The 23,033-nt window shown below is 35.8% G+C and overlaps 1 protein-coding gene across 1 annotated transcript in view; it reads left to right on the top strand.

Annotated features, from left to right (window-relative positions):
- LOC107083529 (general transcription factor IIF subunit 2-like) overlaps nt 1-21,067 on the top strand; it is a 78,935-nt gene extending 57,868 nt beyond the window's left edge. Inside the window, exons 3-6 of the mRNA XM_015372840.1 lie at nt 11,451-11,532; nt 13,063-13,159; nt 16,968-17,111; nt 20,900-21,067. Of these exons, the coding sequence (XP_015228326.1) occupies nt 11,451-11,532; nt 13,063-13,159; nt 16,968-17,111; nt 20,900-21,028 (452 nt within the window). The 3' untranslated portion in view covers nt 21,029-21,067. The remainder of the gene's footprint in view (nt 1-11,450; nt 11,533-13,062; nt 13,160-16,967; nt 17,112-20,899) is intronic.
- Nucleotides 21,068-23,033: the final 1,966 nt, after the last annotated feature.

Here is a 23,033-nt window from a genome sequence, read left to right as displayed (position 1 = left end):
CCAACTCTTTTTTTTCACAGCAGTAGCTCAGCATGTTTTATTTTTATTTTAATCAACAAGTTGGTTGAATGCGTGTAGTTTCTTTGCATAATTTTCTTAGTGATTTTTCATCTGTATTTTGCAGCTCTATGTGTTTTTCATTTTTTCCTGGGAGCTACTTCAGCAATCTAGAGGATCTGCTTAGAACCCATTTAAGGATGAAATGTACATCAGTACAAGGCTAAGAGGAATTAAATAAGAACATTTTCTATCCTCCATCAGATTGGTTCAATAAAAACTTTTTTTTGGCTCTTGTATTTTATTATCAGGTTATGTTTTAGACTTTCTAATACATATATGTGGTTTAAATTGCACTTTTATTAGTCTAATATCTGAACAAAAAAGTTCAAATGTGTATATATCAGCATCTGCAATATGAAGGCCGAGCTCCCCGCTGTGACTCTTTAAGTCAGCTTTGTCTGATAATTGGGCCGTTTACAGTGTGCTTGACCTTTTAAGCTGCTGCCCACAATTTCAGTGAAATCTTTTAATGGTCCACCCAGCTCATAAGCCTTTCGCTGCCCTTTGGCTGAAGCTTTGTGTTTCTGTTGAACCCTTAATCCTTTTAGAAGATCTGCAGTCATTAGCTCAAACACAGCAGTGAAAGATGTCTAGTGTCACATTTAAGACAAAACTTACAGCACAAATCAGTTGATCTTTTACCTAATAGGGTTTAACTGGCGTGTGTCTGCACCGGTAGGTCCTATTTTTAATGTTGAGGCTCTGTGATTCAAAACATGACTTAATGGACAGGCAGAAAGTCGGTATGTGCCTAAAATTATGTAACCATGTGGAAAAATGTTGAAGTATGTTTAAAAAGATATCAAACCGCACACCATTAAATGCACTTGATGGTTCTGCTCTTTGCAAGTGAGTTAACTGGCATGAAGCACTTAAATGGACATTAAATTCACATCTATGATCCAGTTTCATGTGGAACCTGTGTGGCTCTTGTTGTGTCACACTTTGCACAATTATAACCAAATATCTTAAAGTTAAAGACTGTAAGTCTCAATGCGTGTTTTTGTTTTTGTAAGATGGCAAAGTGTATAGATTGGAAGAAAAAGGTACTGATGTTAGATGGATTTGTGACATGGAGCGAGGACTGCTCTTTGCACACTCATCTTAACACCAACACCCATATTAAAACAAAGGATATCTGCATCACATTTCGGAGCCATATTATCGGGCGCTTTGCATCAGCCATTTTTATTTTGCTTACCTTTCCTTCGGAAGTTATCACATCCTGTGTGTGCAATCACATTTGCAATGATATGCAACGCTGAATAGCAGGGGCTCCCATTACATCGATCTCCTGCTCAGTTGAAAAGTTAAAGGTATTGTGGAAGATTTTCACGAAAGACCCGCCCTCTCCACTTTAAAAAAAAAGGCACATGCACAACCCTGTAACCGCTCCTGAGAGGCAACGTCTATTAAACGCGTGCCAGAGGATGCACGAGCCCATTTCTCCTTAAGGAGGTGCAGGTTCACTATGAGAAGACGGTCGCTCACATGGATCTCATCTCACCCATATTTATATATAAAGAATTTCTACGCAAGTAAGACTACTGTTAGATTTAAAAAATCATGACATGCTAATATCTGTTTGTGCTGCAGTGAAAATTTAAAAATGTTGGCGGGGTAAATAAGGATCCCAGGTTACCATATAACTACTAATTGTGCAAATTACAAAATAAATAAACGTATTTTCCCTGGAAAATTATAATATATAGGTAGATAACTTTTACTAGCAGTGAAGTAAAAAGGATTTCTCCAAATAGTATTCCAAACTTTACCTGTTGGGTAGAAACTTTGCAACCAAGGCATCAGTGGGAAGCCCCACCTGTGCCTTGAATTTGAATCTCCCAAAAACACTTTGGTCTTGTTTCTCTCTTCTGAGGATTTATCTTCTTCTCATACATTTTGAAAACACTTTTTCTCTTAGGAGCCTCAGCCATTTTCAAAGAAAAAGAACATCCTCCACTATATCTTTAGTGTTGGTAGATTACGTGGGGAGTAAGGCTTCTTTTAACATCTACTGTCTGATGACGCTTCCCTGGCAGATTCTCTTCAATATAAAGCATCAGAGTAAGAACATGATTAAAAAATAATAGATTTCGATCATTTGATATGGATCCACAGTAATTGGAGTTTAACTGGCCATTGTTTCTAAAAGGTTACTCAAAAAGACACCTGGATAACTGTACTGATAGATTAGATACTTTAGTGGTGAGTTCAGTCGCCTATTACACCAGCTCAGTTCTTTGATGGGGTGTTTGGTAAAATCTCTTTCTTTGGACAGAAAATGTCATTGATATGATTTTCTCTTCCTTCCTTGTTTCATTTTCAGCCACATATTTCTTAGGTCAAGTTTAATTTTTCTTTATTTTCTGGGTTTTTTTCAGCAAACAAACTGAAGTCTCTTCTTTTAACATGTTGGAGAGAGAAAAGAATATGGTTATCAAGAAACATAGGTGTTCTACTATTTAGTGACTCAGAAAATTTGCTGTTTTTTTTTAGCTAATTGAGTGTGACAGCATGATTTTTTTTATTCTAATTGAATTGAAAAAAATATTTTTATTTGTAAGCCATAATGATCAAAGTCACACAAGATAAAGTAGATGTTAAAGTAAATGTATTAAATCTGTAAAACAGACTGAAATGACTGGCAATAACTATTGAGCTTTTTTACAGTATTCTTTAGGATGTACCTGTAAATGTAGTTCAATACGGTCCATGTTCATGTCCAATAGTGAGTAGAAAAATGTGAATACTACAACAAATCTAAGAAAACGCTGTAAACGATGAATAATTCATGTTGGTGCTTTTTGATGGGGGTCATTGTGTTTGATCTCACCGACGGCACACCTGCAAAACCAGCAGAAGAGCCTCAAGAAGTCCTGAGTGATGAGTGTGTAGGAGAATTAGGATATTGAATGTCTGCTGAAGGTGTTGACCAAAACATTGATGTAGTATTTAAGAGTTTCAATTTGAAGCCAGTCAACTGTTTCTCTCAAGTGTTCCTCCCACACACAGCAGCCTTGAGCTGCTCTTGGCTGTTCTCCGTCTTTTCTCTCTTTTCTTTATTTGTGTGTTTAGAAATATAAAAAAAAAAAAAAAAACTCCCAGATACCATCTCCATCCAAGCTTTGAAAAGGAACCAGCTTGACTGGAAACGGAGGAAGAGGGTCTCTTCTCCTTGACCCTTTGTGCTGACTGCTAGAACGAAGGGTTAAGACATTCATTGCATCTCTACATACATGTTGCTTCTGTGGGGGTTGTATTTTTTTTTCTTCGTTTTTTGGGCTCTGGCACTTGCCAGCCAATAATTGCACATAATTGCATCCATTCGTCGGAAAAGGCAAAGATGAACATTAGTGAGATCAGTGACATGTACTACGAAGTGTTTGCTGCCTTTAAAAGAGTCGCAGGCGGTCGATGAAACGTTGTGGTACACATGATGTCAGGTGGTTACTATGGTGACTAAGGCCATTGCACCTGTTTTATATGGTATTAGCACTTAATACCTTCAGTTAATGTAGACTAATTTGTCCTTCTATCAAGTATCCTGTGTCAATAGCTGAGAGCATGAACAGGGAGTCGGTTGGTTACCTAAAAGAGTTTGTTAAAAACAAATTAAAAGTGTTTTTCTTTAGTTTCTGTCTGTGGGGGTGTTCAATACGGCATCAAGTTGAGAAATATTTAAAATAAAAGTCATAAGCTTACACCTTTTCAATGGAATGAACCCAAATTAAACCCATAAACCCTTCCAGTGGTGGTTCTAGACCATATTTACCAGGGGGTCCAGGGTGGGCCCAGTGTTTTTGTGTTTTTTATGGGGGCACTGACAAAGGCAGGAAACAAAACAGGGCAAAAGTCCATCGTTTCATATATCAAGTGAAACAAAGAGATATCTGTGGCTCTAAAAACCCCAGATTGAGTAGACATTTTTTATTTTATCTCAGTATGATAGACGCTTAAAGTGCAACAATGTAATTTTTAACTCATCATTAAACTAAAACTGTGAAAATATGTAAATAAATAAGTTAGTTCAAGGGAATTTGGGAGTTTGTTTCTGTGCATATAGTTATTTATCATAAATTTATTTTGTCTTTGGTACAGGAGCCTCCCACCCCCACCACTTAGCTCTATTTCAATCAATCTTTTTATGTTGTTTTTACTTAGATGGTAGACACTAAAATGGTGTCGCTATCTTTAGTATAAGTATAAATTAGGACGTTTTACTCATACATCCATCAGCTTAACAACGACATCTGAATGCATTTATCTTTAGCTCCTCTTCAGCCAACATCGTTGTTCATACCCTTTTGCTATTCTAGACTTAACCCTCTTACAAAAACATATTTTTTTGTATTATTGCATTTTTTTTATTTTTTTCTGGGAGGTGCTAACTAGCTGAGCCCATGACCTACATTGTAACCTCCTACTTACATTGCACAGTATTGTACCTCTGGTCAAGCAGTGTTGTTCTTGTAAATACTGAGCAAAATCATACTGAGCAAAATCTGAGTGAAAAATAGATTAAAAACAAATTATATGCCAGCAGGATCAATAACTGGAATGTTTTTTGCTGTGTTTAATATAAGTGATATGTGGATCTTATTTTATTTTTTTGCAATACATGAAAAACTACTGAAATAGTTTTCAGATTACACATAAATAGATTAATTAATCCCACAGGGGAAAATGGAATTACTTTAGGATTAGGATTCATTCAATTATGCTAACATACTGATTCTACTGGGAGGTAGGAGGCACAATCTGAAGCCATTCTATGCGACTGATAAATGATAATGACGCCCATTTATTGGGATTATAACATCTGACGCAGCGGCAAACAGCCACTTAGTATTTACTGTGTAAATGAGGAGGAACCCCATGAGATGATGCACAGGACCTCATCTTCTTATTCTTCCAGATGCTTGTACCTAAATAGAATATATTGATCCACTACAATTTGAGCAATTAATTCATTTTCCCTGTAATTTTATCATGGTTACAACAAAATATGACAGGCCATTTTGATATGTGAGTGTGACTGAATTTGCATTTCAGTCAAACAAATACATGTAAAAACGGCCTGAAGAATGTAAAAGTGCTCAAAGCCTGAGTTATTATAAGTCAAGGTTAAAAAGCAGAGGGGTGCTTAAGTCCTCAAGAGCTACTGTCCTGCAACTTTTTAATGTAATCCATTTTTAATGCACCTGATTCAAATGAGAGGATTTTTTACCTAAATGAGGGGACTGGGCCTTTAGATTCAGGTGTGTTAGAGAAGAGATGCATCTAAAAGACTGAAAATAATTGGCATTGGCCTAAAAAAAAAAAACATGTATCACTTTATTTCTATTATAGGTTATTGGCCAATTTAGTTGTAAAATATTGCATGTTGGCCAAAATTCCAATACTGTGCACATACAACATATGCTTGCACAAACACACACGTTGTCACAAGCACACACATCATTACGTTTTAAATTTATATTTTGCTTAATGTGCAGAAAAAAAACATGTTACATTTTTAGACGGAAGGATTTTATACGACTTACTGATGAGTTGTCAAGTCTGCCACACATCTTGGATGACAATATTTGCTGCTAAATTACATCAGCTGGTAAGGATCCTTTTCTTTCTCCTCCAAAGGTGAAGCCCTCAGATATAGATGCTGTTTTATATTGACCATTTATATCCCATCTACAACATCTCTCCTTACATACTTATAAATATGTTTTTCTACATTTTTAATCTCATATCTGTCAAATTAAAGTCTTTTTCACAGTGTGTAATGCCATTATAGTAAATATAATTTGACTAAAGCTTTTTTATTGCAATCACATCCAGCCGCACACTATATTAAACTGCAGCCATCATCAAAATATAGACATGTTCAATGCTTGAAACATGATGATTCCCTAAGTTGTACTATTATATATATATATTAAATAATATGGAAAAAATTTCTTTTAAAAGTTGTTTGCAATTTTCATAGTTAGATTCTGAGATCCTCAATGGACTGTCAACATCTCGTGATCTTGCCTGTTCATTATAAAAATAAAAATAAAACTGAAAATGCAAAAAGATCATAAGATGTAAGTCTTTCTAGCTTATTCAGCCTTCCTGTTATCTGCTTAAAGTCTTCTCAGTCTCACAGCCTAAATAAACCAAAAACACATCTCATTATTTACACCAAGCTACCTTGTTTTATAGCAGCTTTGTTGACTTTCTCTAAAAAAAGCAAACAGTAACTAAATCTGGCAACTTTTTTCAGTGCTATTTTGAAAATATGGTGACAATTTGAAAGCACAGATCGCTCAGTTAATGTCTTCAACGAGCAGCGAGTGCTGCTGTGAGCTCTCTACTTCTTCAAAGCATTGACAGGCAGTAAGCCTCAGCAGAAAACCCTGCCTGCTGTGAGGGAGAGAAGAGCAGTTCCAATGTTTTTGCAGTGCAAATTAGTCAAACCTGCAGTTTCCGCTGGTTCCCCCATTCATTTTTCTTTGAAACTTGCATACTAATTGATCTTTTATATTTACTTTATTCTCAGCGTCATCTACCATGTTAGCATCTGCCAACGGTCTTTAAGTTAAAATGATCAAATTTGAACATTGATTAATGTAGTTTTAGTGTAAGGAAATATTTTTGAGTTGTTACAGTAATTTACGGAGTTCGTTTATAGTTTTAAACATAATGGAAGTTTTTTTAAATAAATTTTTGTCTTACCAATATTGACATTCCTCTCAAACGGCCTAATCAAAGCCTTACCAAATATGCAAATTAGGTGGTGATGAAATCTGCCGACTTTTAGGCCAGCCAATAGCAAATATCCTCACTGAAGAGTTGGCAACAGTGTGTTCCAAGCAGGCTGTAGCGAAGCTGCGCAGCGTCACATCCTCTCTCTGCGTCGTACTGACGGGTGTGCAGGGGGTTCATAGTGGAGAAGAAACAGCACTGGGGACTCCAGTAGTTTATCAAACCTGCTGCTATTCATTTATTTTAGTGCAACTGTCAGAAAGCATGCAAAACATAGATACTAACACAAGAAATCTATGAAAATGGTACACTCGACTATGAAGTCTAAAACATCCGTGATGGGAGTACGCAGACTCTGCAATACACACAGTATGTGGGAGCTTTGTGTCTACTTTACTCCATATTAGCATCTGCATAAGTACATAATTTTTTGTTATTTAGAACTGGTAGCATTTAAATATGGTGCATTTATTAATTGGAAAAAATGTATGAATTTTCTTAGGGTCAATCATCAGTGATAGCGAACCTCTAGAAGCATACCTTTAAAAAGTTACTCAATAGTTTTCATATATTTAGATTTTTCTTATATATAATATTAGCAACAATGATTGTTTTTAAAGTAAAGACCAAACCTTTTTCTTAATGGAAGTGTTTCTCGAGCAGTGAAGTGGATAAATTTAGTAGTTGTATACAGAAGGAATCAGGTCAGCAGTGTATGTGCTGATGCTTCTCAGGGCCAGCGGGCTGCCACAAATATTTTTTTACATTGTTTTGACATGTGGGCGGACATCTGTAAAGCAATAAGTGCCTCAGCAGCTGCGATACTCAGCCTTGTTATTATGTGGACAATACAGCACATCATCCAGGCAACAAAAGATGCTACGGAGGAGCGGAAGCCGAATGACAGGTGATCCTGCTGTGGCTCCGTCGTCAGATGCTGACGTCGCCCGGGGTGACGAGAGATGCTGAGATTTCTTTTCACTGGATTTCGCTCTGTTCTCCCACATAAAAAAACATCAGAATGGAGGAAAATATAAGTATGGTCAAAGACAAAATGGACTTTAATTTTTGAGGAATTCACAACTGAAGTGTTTCTCAGACTGTTAAAATGAATTCAGCACCCAGTGTCTCTCCTTCATGGTGTTATTTGAGTCGGTCAGCTTTTTTGTTGTCTTATCGCCGTCTGTAGGATCGCTCTCGCTTTATGCCCCTTCACCCCTTTCACCACTTTTTCTTCTGATTTTATTAGATGCTGAATGTGGAATCTGTGCCCTTTATTTATCCACATAAAGGATAAAATAGGGTGCCAAATCCCCCAACAATGCACAATGGGCTACACTGTTGCCAAAGTAACGCCGACGCTCACCAACTGGACTCCACTGTTTCCTGGCTAGTTTATTGAAAAAGAAAATGAAAAAAAAAATGAAAAGCTGAATATCAGAGAGAAGCAGAAGAGACACCAGAGGGTTTGGGATAAGGTTTGTGGGCTGAACGGTTGAATAATCGGCCGAAGCACAGAGTGGAAAATGTTTAATTTTTCAAGGTGATTCAGAAGTGACAGAAAATGTCAGGATGTGGGTTTTTTGATGGTTTTATAGCAGGCTGTTTTGAACCATTAATGGTCCAAGCTGGGAAAAAACAATGACTTCATCCTTTTGTAGTGGATAAATGGTAAGGTGTCAAACAGGTTATTCAACTTCAGAATTGGTAATGTTGATTTTAAAAGTGAAAAATGGCTTTATCTTATTAGAGCTTTATGCATGAGCACCCAGGATGAATCACCTAAATTTGGAGATGTTTCCAGACCAGTTATTGGTATGTCAATTATTTATTTTGGGAGAAGCTTTATCCAGAAATCACTAATCTTCTAGTATGGTGAAAAGGTTTAAAGATTAGGAATAAATGCCTCACAGATCATTGCTGATTTTTTTTACTTTTACAGTCTGCGTCTTCATTTAGAAAAAGCCTCATAGGAGGTGTTACCAGCATTACTGCATTATTCAAAACAGAATCTCACCAGGATATTCATCACATGTTGCAAGATTCTGAAGCAGCACAACACAAAAACACATGACGGGCCTTTAAACATGAATTGTTTTAATCAGATGCTTAAAAATGTGGCTGGAATCGCTCCTATAAAGGGTTTGTTGGTAGAGAGGAGCATATGTCTCACATGAATCTCATGCCGTTGAGGTTTACCAAAACTTGGATATTAGCAAAAATATGTATTTGCCATTTGCCAGGTATCTTATTATGGGATCGATCTGCATATAGAATATAGAGATGCCACAAACGCCAAATGTAGAGTAGGAACCGACTGGTTCCTGATGGTGCAAACATGTGTACTCACTCAATCTCTTGCTAAGCAAAAAATTTGACCCCAATATGACTCAATTAAAGGAATGTCTTTGGTTTGAGCCATCCTCCGTTTGAATTTTAAAATTTCCTTTGGAGGTTATTTATGGGTAATCTATTCATATTATAGTCATTGCTGTACACCCTCTCCGAGTTAAAGGTTATTAGATAATAATAAATAAAAATAATAATTCATTTGATTTATAATGCACTTTCCACCAAAAAGGCCTCAAAGTGCTACAAAAAAGCATTTAAAAAGAAATACATAGAGATAAAAGAAATAAAATAAAATAAAATAATAAAAGCTGTTTTAAAAGAGAAAAAAGAAACATCTAAGGGGGACCAAAAGTTTTGCTAAAAAGAAATGTTTAGACTAATGGAGAGGATCTGTTCATTTTCAGGCTTTAAAATTATTAAAACCTGAGCAAAAGGGTCCATACAGTAATTTCTAAACAAAAGGTCTCCTAAAATAAATTAGAATAAACTTGTAAGAAGCAGGGAATGGTGGCACATAGAAGACAAGGAAAGACATAATCAATGCCCAGCGAAAGGAAACCAATCAATGACAAGAGCTCTTCATCCTATTTGAGCTCCATCATTCTAGAGATACAGATGTTTCATTAGTTGAAACATTTGAGACCATTTGCAATCTTTGCTGAAGAGGATGTTTCAGCAAATTCACTGCAGGGACAAACTGATTTATATAACCGTGTTCTGCACAGCAGACGGTTTGGACAAACTTCTGGTTCAACATATCCGTACCAACACCTCGTACCAGCTGTAACACAGTGTCAGAGGGATCAGGATGTCGACCTGTTTTGCTGGCAAATGGCTATAAACTCCTCTGTATCCAGACATATTCCATATTTTATTTATTGTTTGTCCACTTTACCTAAACAGTAACTTGATGGATAGGTTTTGTCATGTCATTCAGACCTATTATTTCCTGTCAAACATTAAACAGCTTGATTCACAGAGGAGCAAGCTAACCATGGTTTGTGGTACTACTGTGCCAAACAATATAAAGCATGCTGCATTTTTTTATTGTTGCAAGACAGTTTTTTAACAATACATCTTTCAGATTTAGAGTCATGCAGCCCTCAGATCACGTTCCATAAAATTAGTTCCAATACTATACCTCAAATTGAGCTTTTAATGTTGTTTTTCTGGGGTTTGTTTAATGTTTTTGATCATGAAATATTGAAATGACATTTAAATTATCAGCAGACAAAGGACCACATATAGGCAGCAGTTTGAAAAAAATCCTTTGTAAAGATAATATGATCAAATTTCAAGGTCTGCCTGCTGTTACCAACAAACTATAATCCGGTGGCGATTTAAATCCTAATGCTGTCTTTTTTTTTTCTTTACTGTCCTTGCTAGTGAATTCTCGTTTAGATGGAAGCTTTTTCATATATTTTGTTTGCTTTTTATCATATAAAAAAACATCCTTCAACCCTAAGCAAGAGTGTCTTTAATCAGAGGCTTCTCCAATTCTGCCACTGCAGGAGGTCCTTCCTGAGTAATGCAAACTCCATCTACAGCACATTGAAGAAATCCCTGTTAGATAAATAAAGTCATTTCAAATTTGATATTTAAACAGATTTCAATCTGTTTAAATATATACATGTCTATATATAGATATATCTATATATAGATATTTACAGATATATAGATAGATATTCAGAAATATATATATATATATATATATGTATATATATATATATAGGTAGCGTAACTGATTCATGGATGAGGCTAGTAAAAGGGCCTTTATAGTTAAAACCTGATGAAATGAAAGCGAAAAGTAAAAAAGCCTGATGCCAAACATATTTAGCAGGTTTTACATTTCATCATAGTTACATTAGATTGGATTAGATTCAATTAGATACTCTATGAAATCTCAGATAATTTTTCACTATAACATAATGTTTGAATTAAGCAGAAAAAACACAAGGTTGAAAAAAATAATAAGAAAGTATCTCTACATTATCTTTGATCAGAGCATGCTTAGATGTTTTGAAGCCAAGCAGACTAATACTATTAGAAGGATGTTGTAGAAAATGTTGATGCTCAACTACTGGAGAGAGTAGTAGTAAGAGGGGACACCATACATGCATTAAATGCTATTTAAAACCTCTTTTTTCATAGAAATCTTTTAGAATTTTGGTATTTCTTCTTTTCTTATCGTTCTTGTAAGCCAAAAAAGAAGTGTGTTTTTTTTTCTTAAACAAAATCAATCTGTGTGTCTGAATCATGATGAAGCAGCTGAGTCACAGTTTCTGTTGTAGATGAAATCAGTCTGGAGGGGATGGTGGTGCACAGAGCTGAATGTCGACCGGTCGTATCTGACAGCTACATGAAGGTGAAAAGGTGAGTGAAGCCCAGAGGCTTGTAGGACCTCTGCAAACTTCAGCCAATGCATAGAAAGGAAACAGTTTCAGGAAAATGTTACAAACAGATGGTCAAGAGGTATAAATTAAAGATTTGATGCTGAACCAGTACCTTCATTATGCAACCTGGATATTGCAGCTTTTACTTTGGATTTGTTTCCCTCAAATTAAAGAATGAAAACTTGAATGTAAAGGATATAAGATCAGTGTTTACTTTTTTATGTCATTAAATTTGAATGGGGTCACTTTAGAGATGCACTGTGCAAAAAAATGCAGCCATGAAAAGAAATGTGTTGATAGGGGGGCAATATTTTACAGTTTTTGATTAAAATGAAATTCGATTTCTGCATTAAAAGAATGAGCAGTTCAGCGGTTTCATGGAATGAGCAACGATCAATGTTTTTCAATAATATTTTGTTCTAAACTAAATTTTTTGCTCTATGGAAAAAAAAGAATCAATCAAAAAAATGTATTGATTGGTGAAATCATAAAAATTAAATATCGGAAATATATATAAAGAATAAAATCTAAAACTGTTCAAAGACCTAAATCCAAGAACCAACGAAGATGGTTTGGATGTACAATAAGAGAAATAATATCAGTGCAGAGTTGCATGAAATCACAAGATGTGTTTTTCTAAGAATATAATAAACTTCCATAACTCTTGCGAAAAAAGTTCTACAAACTGACATGTGGCTTATCTTCAAACATAAATTAATCACAGTGAGAAAGCAGGTCTGTCCTGGAGCCAAAGCTGCTTCTTTTGATGCTCAAGTGTCACCAAAACAAGACATGAACCTATGTGTTAAAAGGATTAATTATGTTAGTTTGTGTACAACACAACTCTACAATCCACTCTGGGTATTTTCTGAACTGCTCTGTGTCCTTTTAACTGAAATATGTTTTTCCAGCCACAGTTAGTGGATGGCATTGCTATAGCAACAGCATCTCTGTGGCAGATGCACGGCTACAGTACGACCCGAGGCAAACGGGTGGTTGGTATCAGAGTGTCAGCCTTCAGATCAGTGAGGAGCGCTGCAATTTAAAGGGAAAGACTTCAGGGATGGAAGCGTGGAGAAGGCGTCCTGCAGATGTTTGGTCATCGGCTCTGACAACTATGCTGTTGACATATTTATGTATTTTACACTTTTTTTTTGTTTCTCTTTAGTGTTTTATATTTACGAACAAATACAAATATCACAGTTTTTTGTTTTTTTTCTTGCCCTGTCAAATAGTGTGTAGATAAACAACCTGCAGCCATTTCACTGGAAATCTCCCTACAGGGATTACATAAAGCCCAATGGGTGAAAATGTTACCAGAATCATAGAAACCAGTAGATCTCTAAGGCAAGAAGCTGCCAAGATACATTTGATGAGTTGAACCTGAAGATGCTGACAGTTTCCCTTCCTGCCACCAGGCACATCTGTCAGTCCTGACATCAGTTAATCCACAGAGACACAGCCTTTCTCATTTTGCTCCTTTCTCTCTTTTTTTCTGTCTGTTTGTCAGGCTGCAGATTGAGTCCGCCAAACCTCAACGTTTGGCGCAGCAGCTGGATAGAGCTGTCACTACCATCTTTAAGCCTGTGGCCAACCACGACTTCAATGTAAGCCATAGCACCAGCTGAATGTGTGTTTGTGTCACCCGTTTGGTTCAGTACTGAAGTGTGTGGTGGCGATATGATGCCATGGATGCCATTTTCAGAAGAGATTTCAGAAGTGTGGGGGGACAGAAGTGTGTTATATATAAGTTCAATGCGTTTTCTCACAGTTCTTCTATGTTTGTTTCCTCCCTTTTCTCTTGCATCCCTGCTATCCCTCTCCTGACAAAATGTATGGATGCATGACATGAACAATTAGACAATTTGGGTGAAACAATCTACGTAGATTAAAAACTCCTAGTTTTAAAATTATTATGAGGTGCAAAATATAAAATCACATGTATTTTTTCCTTTTCTGATGATAATACTATATAACAATAATACATTTGATTTATCGGCACTTTAAATACAACAAATATACTTTTACAAGATTTTTGAAAGCTTTAAAATACAGTGGAGGATTTTTGAAGTGGATCAACTGCTCATTGAGGAGTGTTAGACAGTTCTGTAAATGTAACTTAAACTTTGACTTTTAAAGCAGCCTCTTATGTCTCCTTTACTTTCTTCATCCTGGCTGTGAGTCTTATAACCAGACATACACGACACTATTTCAAAAATTTGTGTAAATGAATACACCTTTTCTTCTCATACACTTCGTCGACATTTTTTCTCTTACAACCCTCGGCCATTTTCAAAGAACCGCGGTGAGTAAGGTGAGCTTCAATGACTCACCACAGATATACACCTGAAAGTGAGCATGCGAAGAAAACATAGCTAACTGTGGACGAGCAGGTAGGATGGCCTTACGTAAACATCACCGGAATGATTTACAGAGGAGGACCTCTTATTTAGATGATCCACCCAGAAAATATAGTCCTCTATACCTTTAAAGTGCATACACACCAAACGCCAATGACTATTCAAGAGGCAAGTGACTAACCTCCAACCAAATATAGTTAAATGTAAAATTAACTTGCAGCACATTCAATTTTTTTGGCCATGCACCAATAAATTTATGGTATGGTTCTGACTGCATGTTGGGCACTTTAGACCATAGGATGATGCCAACACCAACATGTTCACAACTGCTACAATGTCCTGTTCCCTCTTATTAAATGACAATAAGACAACGGTTGTTGACTATATGTGCACAGTTAATGTAATATATATTGATGTTTGAGAACTGCAACAAGGAGAATATTGTTTTAAGATCAGCTTTTAGTTCAATTTTAACACCTATGCAAATAGTAAAGTATTTCATATTAAATAATATTTCTATCAATTATATAAAATGGCGGTCATATTTTACCTCTGAATTAAACAAAAGGTGCTTTATTTGTCAGAATGCAAATCTTTCTGAATCTATGTAGATAAAACTATTCTATCGCTAGATCAAGCAGGACAAGAAGTAGAAAATACATTTTAGGTTAAGTTGTTTTGTAATATGTTCATATTTTACTGTGATGGGTCACTGTATCGGTTTAGGAAACACTTTAACAGTCTGTTTGACAGAGGGTTAAAAAAAGCTGCACATAATCTTTATAGTAAATGAATTAATCTTAATAGTAAAGTAATGAATGAATGAAAAAGCAAAGTTACAGATTTATAATTATTTTTTTCAACTTGTGACCTTCTGCTCAGTGTGGAGGTTTGAAGTCAATAAATGCAGCATGGTTTATTGTTTCTCTGACATCTAGGTATAATATTTCTTTAAAAAAACATCTGAAGAGCCCTCTGGTTATGATCATAAAGAATGACCCTGGGAGCGTGTCATACTGTCTGCATGTTAAGTATATTTAAATAGAACGCTTTGCCTTGTTTTGCTCTGTGGTGTGATTCATTAGAGCTGCATAAACCAGAACGCCGTGACCTTTTGGGTGAAGTGTTCTCAGTGCCGTCACTGACGGTGGCTTTTAGAAATGCTCTTAAGTCTACTTTAATCTGCCTCAGGTTGAGGGAAAAAAGTGAAAAAAACCTACTTCAGGTAATTCAGAACATGCAGCAAACCACTTTCAGATGAGATAAGTTTATCCTGCACATATAGTGCCTTGATAAGAAATGCATAAGAGGAAGTGTGAAGTGTTTAGATTTAGTTCCTCTGCTCCACTTATCTGGAACAAACTCCCAGAAGACTAAAAGTGCTGAAAGCCTGAGTTCTTTTAATTCTAAGTTAAAACCATTTTTTTTTAAAGCTGCCTTTGACTGTTTAAGTTCAGCTGAGGTGTTATTAGTTTAGTTTTATTTGTTTTATTACCTGCTTTTATCTTGACTTGCATTTAACCTGCTGTTATTTTCCTTATATTTTATTATTTAATTAATTCAAAGCACTTTGAATTTGTCTTTGGACTGAATTTGTTTTCAACTCTGCTAATTCAATCGATACATTTTTGTAGAAGCAGCTTTTCCAATATTTGATGAAGTTTTTAACGAAAAAACTTATTTTTTGGAGAAAATACCACAAATTCTTTACGATTGCATGTAGATTGTCTGCATATATATCTAGATTTTCCCTATTCTGACCCCACAGCATAATGCTTTCAGCACCATGTTAAACCATTGGAACTGTATGTAACAGTAGATCAAATGGTTTTGACTTACACTCGCCAGAGCATATTCTCTAATATTTGCCACATGTTTTGTGTCAACTAGGGCTGAAATAATTAATCTGATTAATCGTAATTAATTGATTATTGAAATAATCAAATAATTTAGTAATCGCTTAATCATTAACTGGAGTATGGAGACTCTAAAACATGCCTTTAGCTGACAGAGCTATCCACTTAGAGCAGGAATTATAACAAAATTGTCTAAAAAATTTTAATTTAAGATAACAGAAATATTTTCATCTGTCAATATGCTCTATCCAGAAGTGGAAAAGATTTAATTTCACCTGGTCTAAAATTATGAAACATGTTCTTTAAGGAACCTTCGGCTATTCGATTAGTAATCGATTAACCGAAAAAATAATCCCCAGATGAATTGATTTGCAAAATAATCGTTAGTTTCAGCCTTAGTGTCAACCTTTAAATGAGACCACAGAGGACGTCCTTTCACTAATACGGCCTGATTTTCTCTGTATAAGATGCATTAGTTGACCTGGAAACAGGTTTTCTAACCTCTGCTGCAGATCCATGCAGCTTCTGGACCTTTTTGCAGCTTCTTTGATTGATGATCCAACTGACTGGCTCTCAGTTTACAGCCTGTGGGTCTAAAATTTGGTAGAAATGACATAACTGAGCAGTTTTTTTGTTTTTTGTTTTTTTTAATGCAGGTAATAAAATAAATGCTAGTACTGTAAGTTTTATTGCAATAACAATTATGGTTTTAAAGTTAAATGTTTTTTCTTGGTTATTATTAAAGCATTATTTTATACATTTTTCTAACACTTTTATTTCCAGAAAATGTTCTTAAATGTTATCTTTTTCTGTCCTAAAGTTTACAATTATGCAACGAAAGCAAATTTTATAATGGTGGATCAAGTCTGATGTTTTGGAGCTTTGTTCATGTTTTGCAGATTTAGACAAGTTTTAGTAAAACTAATGCAAATGAAAAAGAGGATTTCAAAGTTTTCTAAATTTGGAAGATGTGCTGCACTTTTCTGAATTACTTCCACTTTTCAATTACACACTACTAGTGTGTAATTGAAATGATGTAATTGAAGATTATCTGAAAATTAAGTATAATTGAAGTTATGTCATTACTAGTGTCTGCCACATAAAGCCTCATTGAAAGATTACTGAAGTTTATGGATTACATGTTGTCGTACATTAATGTTTAAAGAAAAAAGGTAATTTTGTTTTTTTTTGTTTTTCAGCTGGAGTTTGAGAAGAAGAAGAAGTCCGAGGGGAAGATGGTGAGGGCTGATCGACAGGTGGTTCTGGACATGCTCTTCTCTGCCTTTGAGAAGCATCAGTATTACAGCTTCAAGGACCTGGTGGACATCACCAAACAGCCTGTGGTGAGCAGCACGCATATAAAAGCATTCAAACTACACTTCACATTATCACTGAAGAGACCATAAAAAAGACACACACACCTGCCCACTTTCCACCTTGCATTGTTAAATCCGAACCAGTCGCCCACAGCATGACGTCCGTGCCTAATCACACAATGTGTTGTGGCGGAAATTTGGACCGGAGTGTGCACACGTAGACACACACAGGACAAATCGATACAGCGCTCTGGACTCGATCCAGCTCTCAGTGAACAGCAACGTGTAGGTGCAGATGAGACCTCAAGGTCCTCCTCTCCCTCTGATTGCCACTGATTGCATAACCATCAGCTGAGTAGGAGTCAAACGCCCCGATACACTCCACTCCACCGTTTCCCTCCCAAAGCACTTGGCCAACACTCAAATTGACTGAACTAAAGTAACCAAAATGTCCATTATGAGAAGTTTTGAAGCACATCACTGTTGACCATGAGTGGAGAGGCTGAAGGGTTATTAGCTCGGCAGAGACATCTTGTGGTCATTCTGGGGTATAACATCCACAGTTTAAAGATGTTTTTATATGTTTCTATGAAATGTAAAACAGCACAGAAATTAATATTTTGTGATAAATCCAGCATATTAGAGAGCTTTTACATATTAAAAAAGAGGGGTCACCAACACAGTGCCACATGGGGCGCCCTCAGCTTCTTTTGGAAACAGAACAACTAAACAGTGGGCTTCATTTTAAATTATATTTTATTCTGTTGCTCAGCTTTTTTAATCAATAATAGAGTATTTTATCATATTAATCATATTAAAGGCACAATGCAGACTTTGTGCTCTAAATATTTGATGCATATGAGTTATTTTAAATGATTCTTCATGCCAATATACAGTGCCCGACACTATCCCCTCTAGAAATACCACCTATGTAAATTGGGAGAAGACGCACCGTCGTTGGCCAGGTCATGGGACCTGGAAGAATGTATCGTTTTACGGACACAGGCTCTTATATAGTCATGGAGCTAAGGCTTTTGCTCTACGATTTTTCCAACTGCTCGACTATTGGTCATGGCTGAGGAAAGGAAAAAGTTTAAACCTTCTGAGGAGGATAAAAAGAGAAAACATGAAAGGGATCGAGGGAAAATAAGAGTCAATCATGGAAATTAGTTTGATCGTTGGAGCAGGCCGAAAGAAGAAGCCAGATGTAAAACCGATTCTCTTTTCTCAACTTTATTATTAGACTGGTAAGTATATACAGTACAGTATATATCTTTATTTGTTATATCTTTATTTCTGATTTTTAGAAGTAAAAACCAGCAGTTACAGGTCAAAAGTCTTTAAGCATTTAAGGAGATTTTAAAAGGACATTAGAAATTAAAAAAAATATATGTGTATGAAGTTTAGGTGAACTCTGACCCCTCCAGTTCATATGTCAGTATCGGTAGCCCTTCCAGTCACTCATCACCTGTGAATTGGCCCTGAGTGACACTTGCATTAAGACATGGTCTGAAATATCACACAGAAATGGAGGAGATGGATTAAAATGAGGCAATAGTAAGCTGCTTAAATTCATAATTTGAATTATGAATAATGTAATGTTTAGTTCTTTTTATTTACTAAACACTTTGGATGTGTTTTGCTGAAGAATCAGATTAACATTAGTCTGATTTTAGAGTCAGGCTGCAAAGATCAAAGCAAAAACTCTTGAATATTATAATTTAACACAGCCAGCATTATAAATGTCCCTTTGAGCTGCTGACATGTTTAATTTATTAAGGCCTAATGTGTCTGAGTGCTGTTACCCAGATCTTGATTCAACAGGTTTCATTTTGGAAAAAAATTAAAAAAGCACTAATTTCATTTTAAAGGTAAATCTCACCGTGACATAAAGCCTCATTTTAAAGAGCCTTCATATAAGTAGGGATCACTGCTACATTGGTTAGAGAATATGAGGACAACTTTTATTTATTTTTTGCTTAAACTTGACAGATGACCAGTTCCTCAATCTTTTTCAAACATTTTCTTTTCTTTATTCTGTATTATGCTCTGTGGCTATATGAATAATTCGCACATTTTTGCTGCTTTAAGATATTTGCTTCTTACATCTTTTTTGCCTTTGTTCTCACATTTGGATATTTCAGATGAAACTAGTTTTAATGTTTATGCAAAAAAGAATTCTGGTAATGAGTGTTTTTTGCATCACTGTAAATTGACTCTAACTGTGCCACATTGGTGTGTTTTAATGTGTAAATTACACATTTAAGGTCAAGACTGAGCTGTTATAGATCATCCTGCTGCACGCCTGTATATGTATACTGGTACTATAGGGGGGTCGCAATCATTTGCATGGCCAGAAGAAACATTTTAAAGGAATTAAAATAAGGAATCAAAGTAAATAAATAAAAAGCAACAGCAGGGAATAAATGCGGAAGTAGGAGTCTACATAATGTGCTGCAGGTGTGATGAAAACGGCACTTATATAGGAGGCAGAGGAATTACCAAAAATACAGAAGCCTGTTGATGAATTCACCATTAGAAGTGATTTCTGCCATTTAAAAGGAAATTACGTTATTGTGGCGCTGGATTTTTCATTCAACCCGTCCTATCTCTGACTCGTTCCTTTCTTCTTCCCTGCACTCCACTCTTGATGGACAGGATTTATTGTTGATTTTCCAAACACAGGTTTGAGGTATAATTTTTTTCCAGTGTTTTATTGTCATTACAATGTCACAAGTACAGAGCAACGGAATGAACTCTCTGCAGTGGGCTGCCATTGTTTGCCTGGGGAACAGTGTGGTAGTTAAGTGTTTTTGCTCAGGAACCCAGAGTGGCAGTCTGTGGGAGTTGGGCTTGAACTCAGAACCTCAGGATTCCAAGCGTAATGCCCTAACCACTATGCCACCACTCCCCCAAACCAGGCATTAGCATCAATAGTAATAGGGGGGACCATTGGAGAGTGATCCTTTTACTTTAGCAAATTAGTCTTGCCTAAGGACCCACACTGGCAGCTCATTCCCCCCCAGCTGGGATACGAACCCAAGCTTCTTGTCTGCAGGACGGATGACTTACCACCCGTCCACTTGAGTTACCCCGCCCCTAGTATTAATATTAGTATGCTATTCAATAGTATCCCCCGATCAATAGTAATAGGGGGTACCATTAGAGAGTGGTCCTTTTACTTTAGCAAATTAGTTTTTTTTGTTCTATATTTTTTGTATTTAATAACAAGCTTTAGAAATGTTTGTTTTAAATATGTTATTACTATGTAATATATAATGATATATACCAGAACATCAACTCTACTATGTTTCACTCTCAGAATTGGTTTGCCTTATCAGAGCACACGATATTCTCCCAGACAGCCTTGTAGATCATCTACATGTTTTTAAGAAATGTTTTAGAAAAATTTTCTTGGTTCCTTTCAATACCTTTTGGATAGACGACCGTTGCTTTTTAACCATAGTCCATGTTTTCCTCCTGTAAATAAAGTCATGGGCCATGATTCAGCAGAGACCCAACGCCTTCAAACTAACTTTTTGTCACCCTATTGTCATTTGATATTGCATTTAATTGAAGGCCAATTGAATGCAATCCAAAGGATAAAGATTACTTTATCAGTCAGGTTTGAAAAGTAAACCTGAAGCAAAAATATTTGTTCTAATTTAATTGGAGAGAAATTTCTTTGATCTGTTAATGAGCAAAAACTGACAAAGATGGATTAATGTCAAGTCCTTTTTATAACGAGGTTAATATATTGGTCTGTGGCTCCATTAAAGACGGCAGCATTAAGTGTTTTCCTCTGTCCCATGCAGACCTACCTGAAAGAAATCATGAGGGAAATCGGTACATGCAATCGCAAAGGAGCGCATAAAAGCACCTGGGAGCTGAAGCCAGAGTACCGACACTACCAGCCGGGTGAGGAAGAGGAGAAGAGCCCCTAGCTTCATCAGCATACCTGTTCATTTAGAGGATTCATTCAATTATACATGTGGAGACTTTGAGTTATTTGTGTTTTTTCTTATCTGTTAAAATCATGTGTAATGTTTAACATGATTAATTTACATTATTTGGATTGATGTAATATTTCTTTTGCTGCTTTGTTGTGAATATTATTTGTATTCTGGATTAAACCTGTTAGAGAACAGCAATGCGACGACCATCTGTGTCTCTTGAACTTGTTGAATCTCATGCAGCTGCCAGGTTGAGTCAGGCAGGTGTTTCACACCGCAGACGAGGCTCAGCTGGAGCTGATGGGGAAAAAAATCTGTTCCAGCTGTTATCAGGAAGCAGTGCAGCTATTAGTAATTTTTACTTCGATCAACATGTTAAAATGTCTCCGGTGATTAAAATCTCCTTTTCCAGGTTTTAGCCCCTACTATAAAGCAGATGCTGCATTTTCAGTCAAAGATTAAGGAGCAGAATGGCTGGAAACTAATTTTATGACATCGATTACAGCTTTAAAAATATTTGCATTTAATCAGGCGAAGCAGAAACATCTGAACCCCTCATCAATGGGGTTTTTCAGCTGCAAATAGTGCAAATTTGATCAGGATGAGATCAACCCACTTGGATAATCCTCATGTAGACGAATCTAGTCCTGTAAAAAAAATACTTTTTTTGAAAGGTTAAATTTTTTAATCTTAACTATTAAATGCTAAGAATTTTTTCTCAGATTTATGTAAATTTAAATAAAAGGAAAAGTGCCATGGCCGACATCAATGACATTCCCAATCATTAAATAATAGTGATGTTTCTTTGCATGCGTGGAGCCCATAGAGCAAAACACTATCGATCGTTTCAAGAAATGTGACAGATGTTTCTAACTGACTGACTCACTAAACTGTGTTTTAAAACGTTTCTGTTAACATAATGCATCTGTTAAAAAAAATTTCTCATCTTTTTTGGGGTTTATCATTAATATTACCAAGAATTTTAGAGCAGCCTAAAAGGATAGGAACATTTCAGCTGTTGCTTTATTTTATATTTCTCGTGTCATCCTTTTCCTCTTATCACTCAACTTGCCTTAAGTAAAGTTAATTTCAAATTTACACTTAGTTACTTACTGTTGTTACTGTACTTATTGTTTCAAAAACATGATTTCAAAACCTTGTCCACAAGTATCCTCATTCATTTTACCCTAAATGTCCACATTATGATATATATTTACATTTAAGTGAATCTAAAAATATCAAAGATATTTTCAATTCAAACATAGATATATAATATAACCCACAATAACTTAAATTATATCAGTGTACTAGGTCATCAAATCAATTCAGTTTAGTGTCAAACTGCCTGTAGTGTCTTTAAATGTCCAGCAGGTGTCAGTATTCTCTGAGACAGTATCAATAGTTCGGCAATGTGTCCAAACGCTTCAAGATGCCTCATTAACCTATCACTATTAAATCTTTTCTCGGTTGTTTCAGCAACTTAAACATGTCTTATCTCTGATCCTTGTTCATGGATCGTTTGCAATTTGGAATGCCTTATGTAATCACCCATATCTTCAGTTCCCTACAGAATTATCCCTTAGATTCATGTGAGGCGGTTAGAGCCCAAAAATTGTACTCAAATTAAAGTAGCACTGCCTAAAATTTATTTATTCTTGTAGTCATCCAAAAAAATTACTCAATATTAAAAATATAAAGAGTACTTGGTAAAGACTTAAGTTTAGAAATTATGTAGTCAGATGTTATCTGAGAATTCTGGTATCTGAAAGAGTAAAAATTAAAAACCTAAATAAAATGTTTACAGAATACATATGACTTTAAAAAAAAAAATCCTTTAAGCTGCTCAAACTGGGAAGATACATTTTAGACTAAGACTTGATCAAAATTGCTGAGCTTACTGTATGTATATTTAATGCATGATAGCAGGGGAAATCCAAGCTGATGGAAAAATATCTTCAGGTTTAAGTTCTTAAATCTGTAGTTATCCATATGGTAA

This window comes from Cyprinodon variegatus, unplaced genomic scaffold, assembly GCF_000732505.1.
Source record: "Cyprinodon variegatus isolate N-32 unplaced genomic scaffold, C_variegatus-1.0 Scaffold77, whole genome shotgun sequence".
In the NCBI taxonomy this organism is placed as follows: domain Eukaryota; kingdom Metazoa; phylum Chordata; class Actinopteri; order Cyprinodontiformes; family Cyprinodontidae; genus Cyprinodon; species Cyprinodon variegatus.
This window is presented reverse-complemented; position numbering and strand designations above follow the sequence as displayed.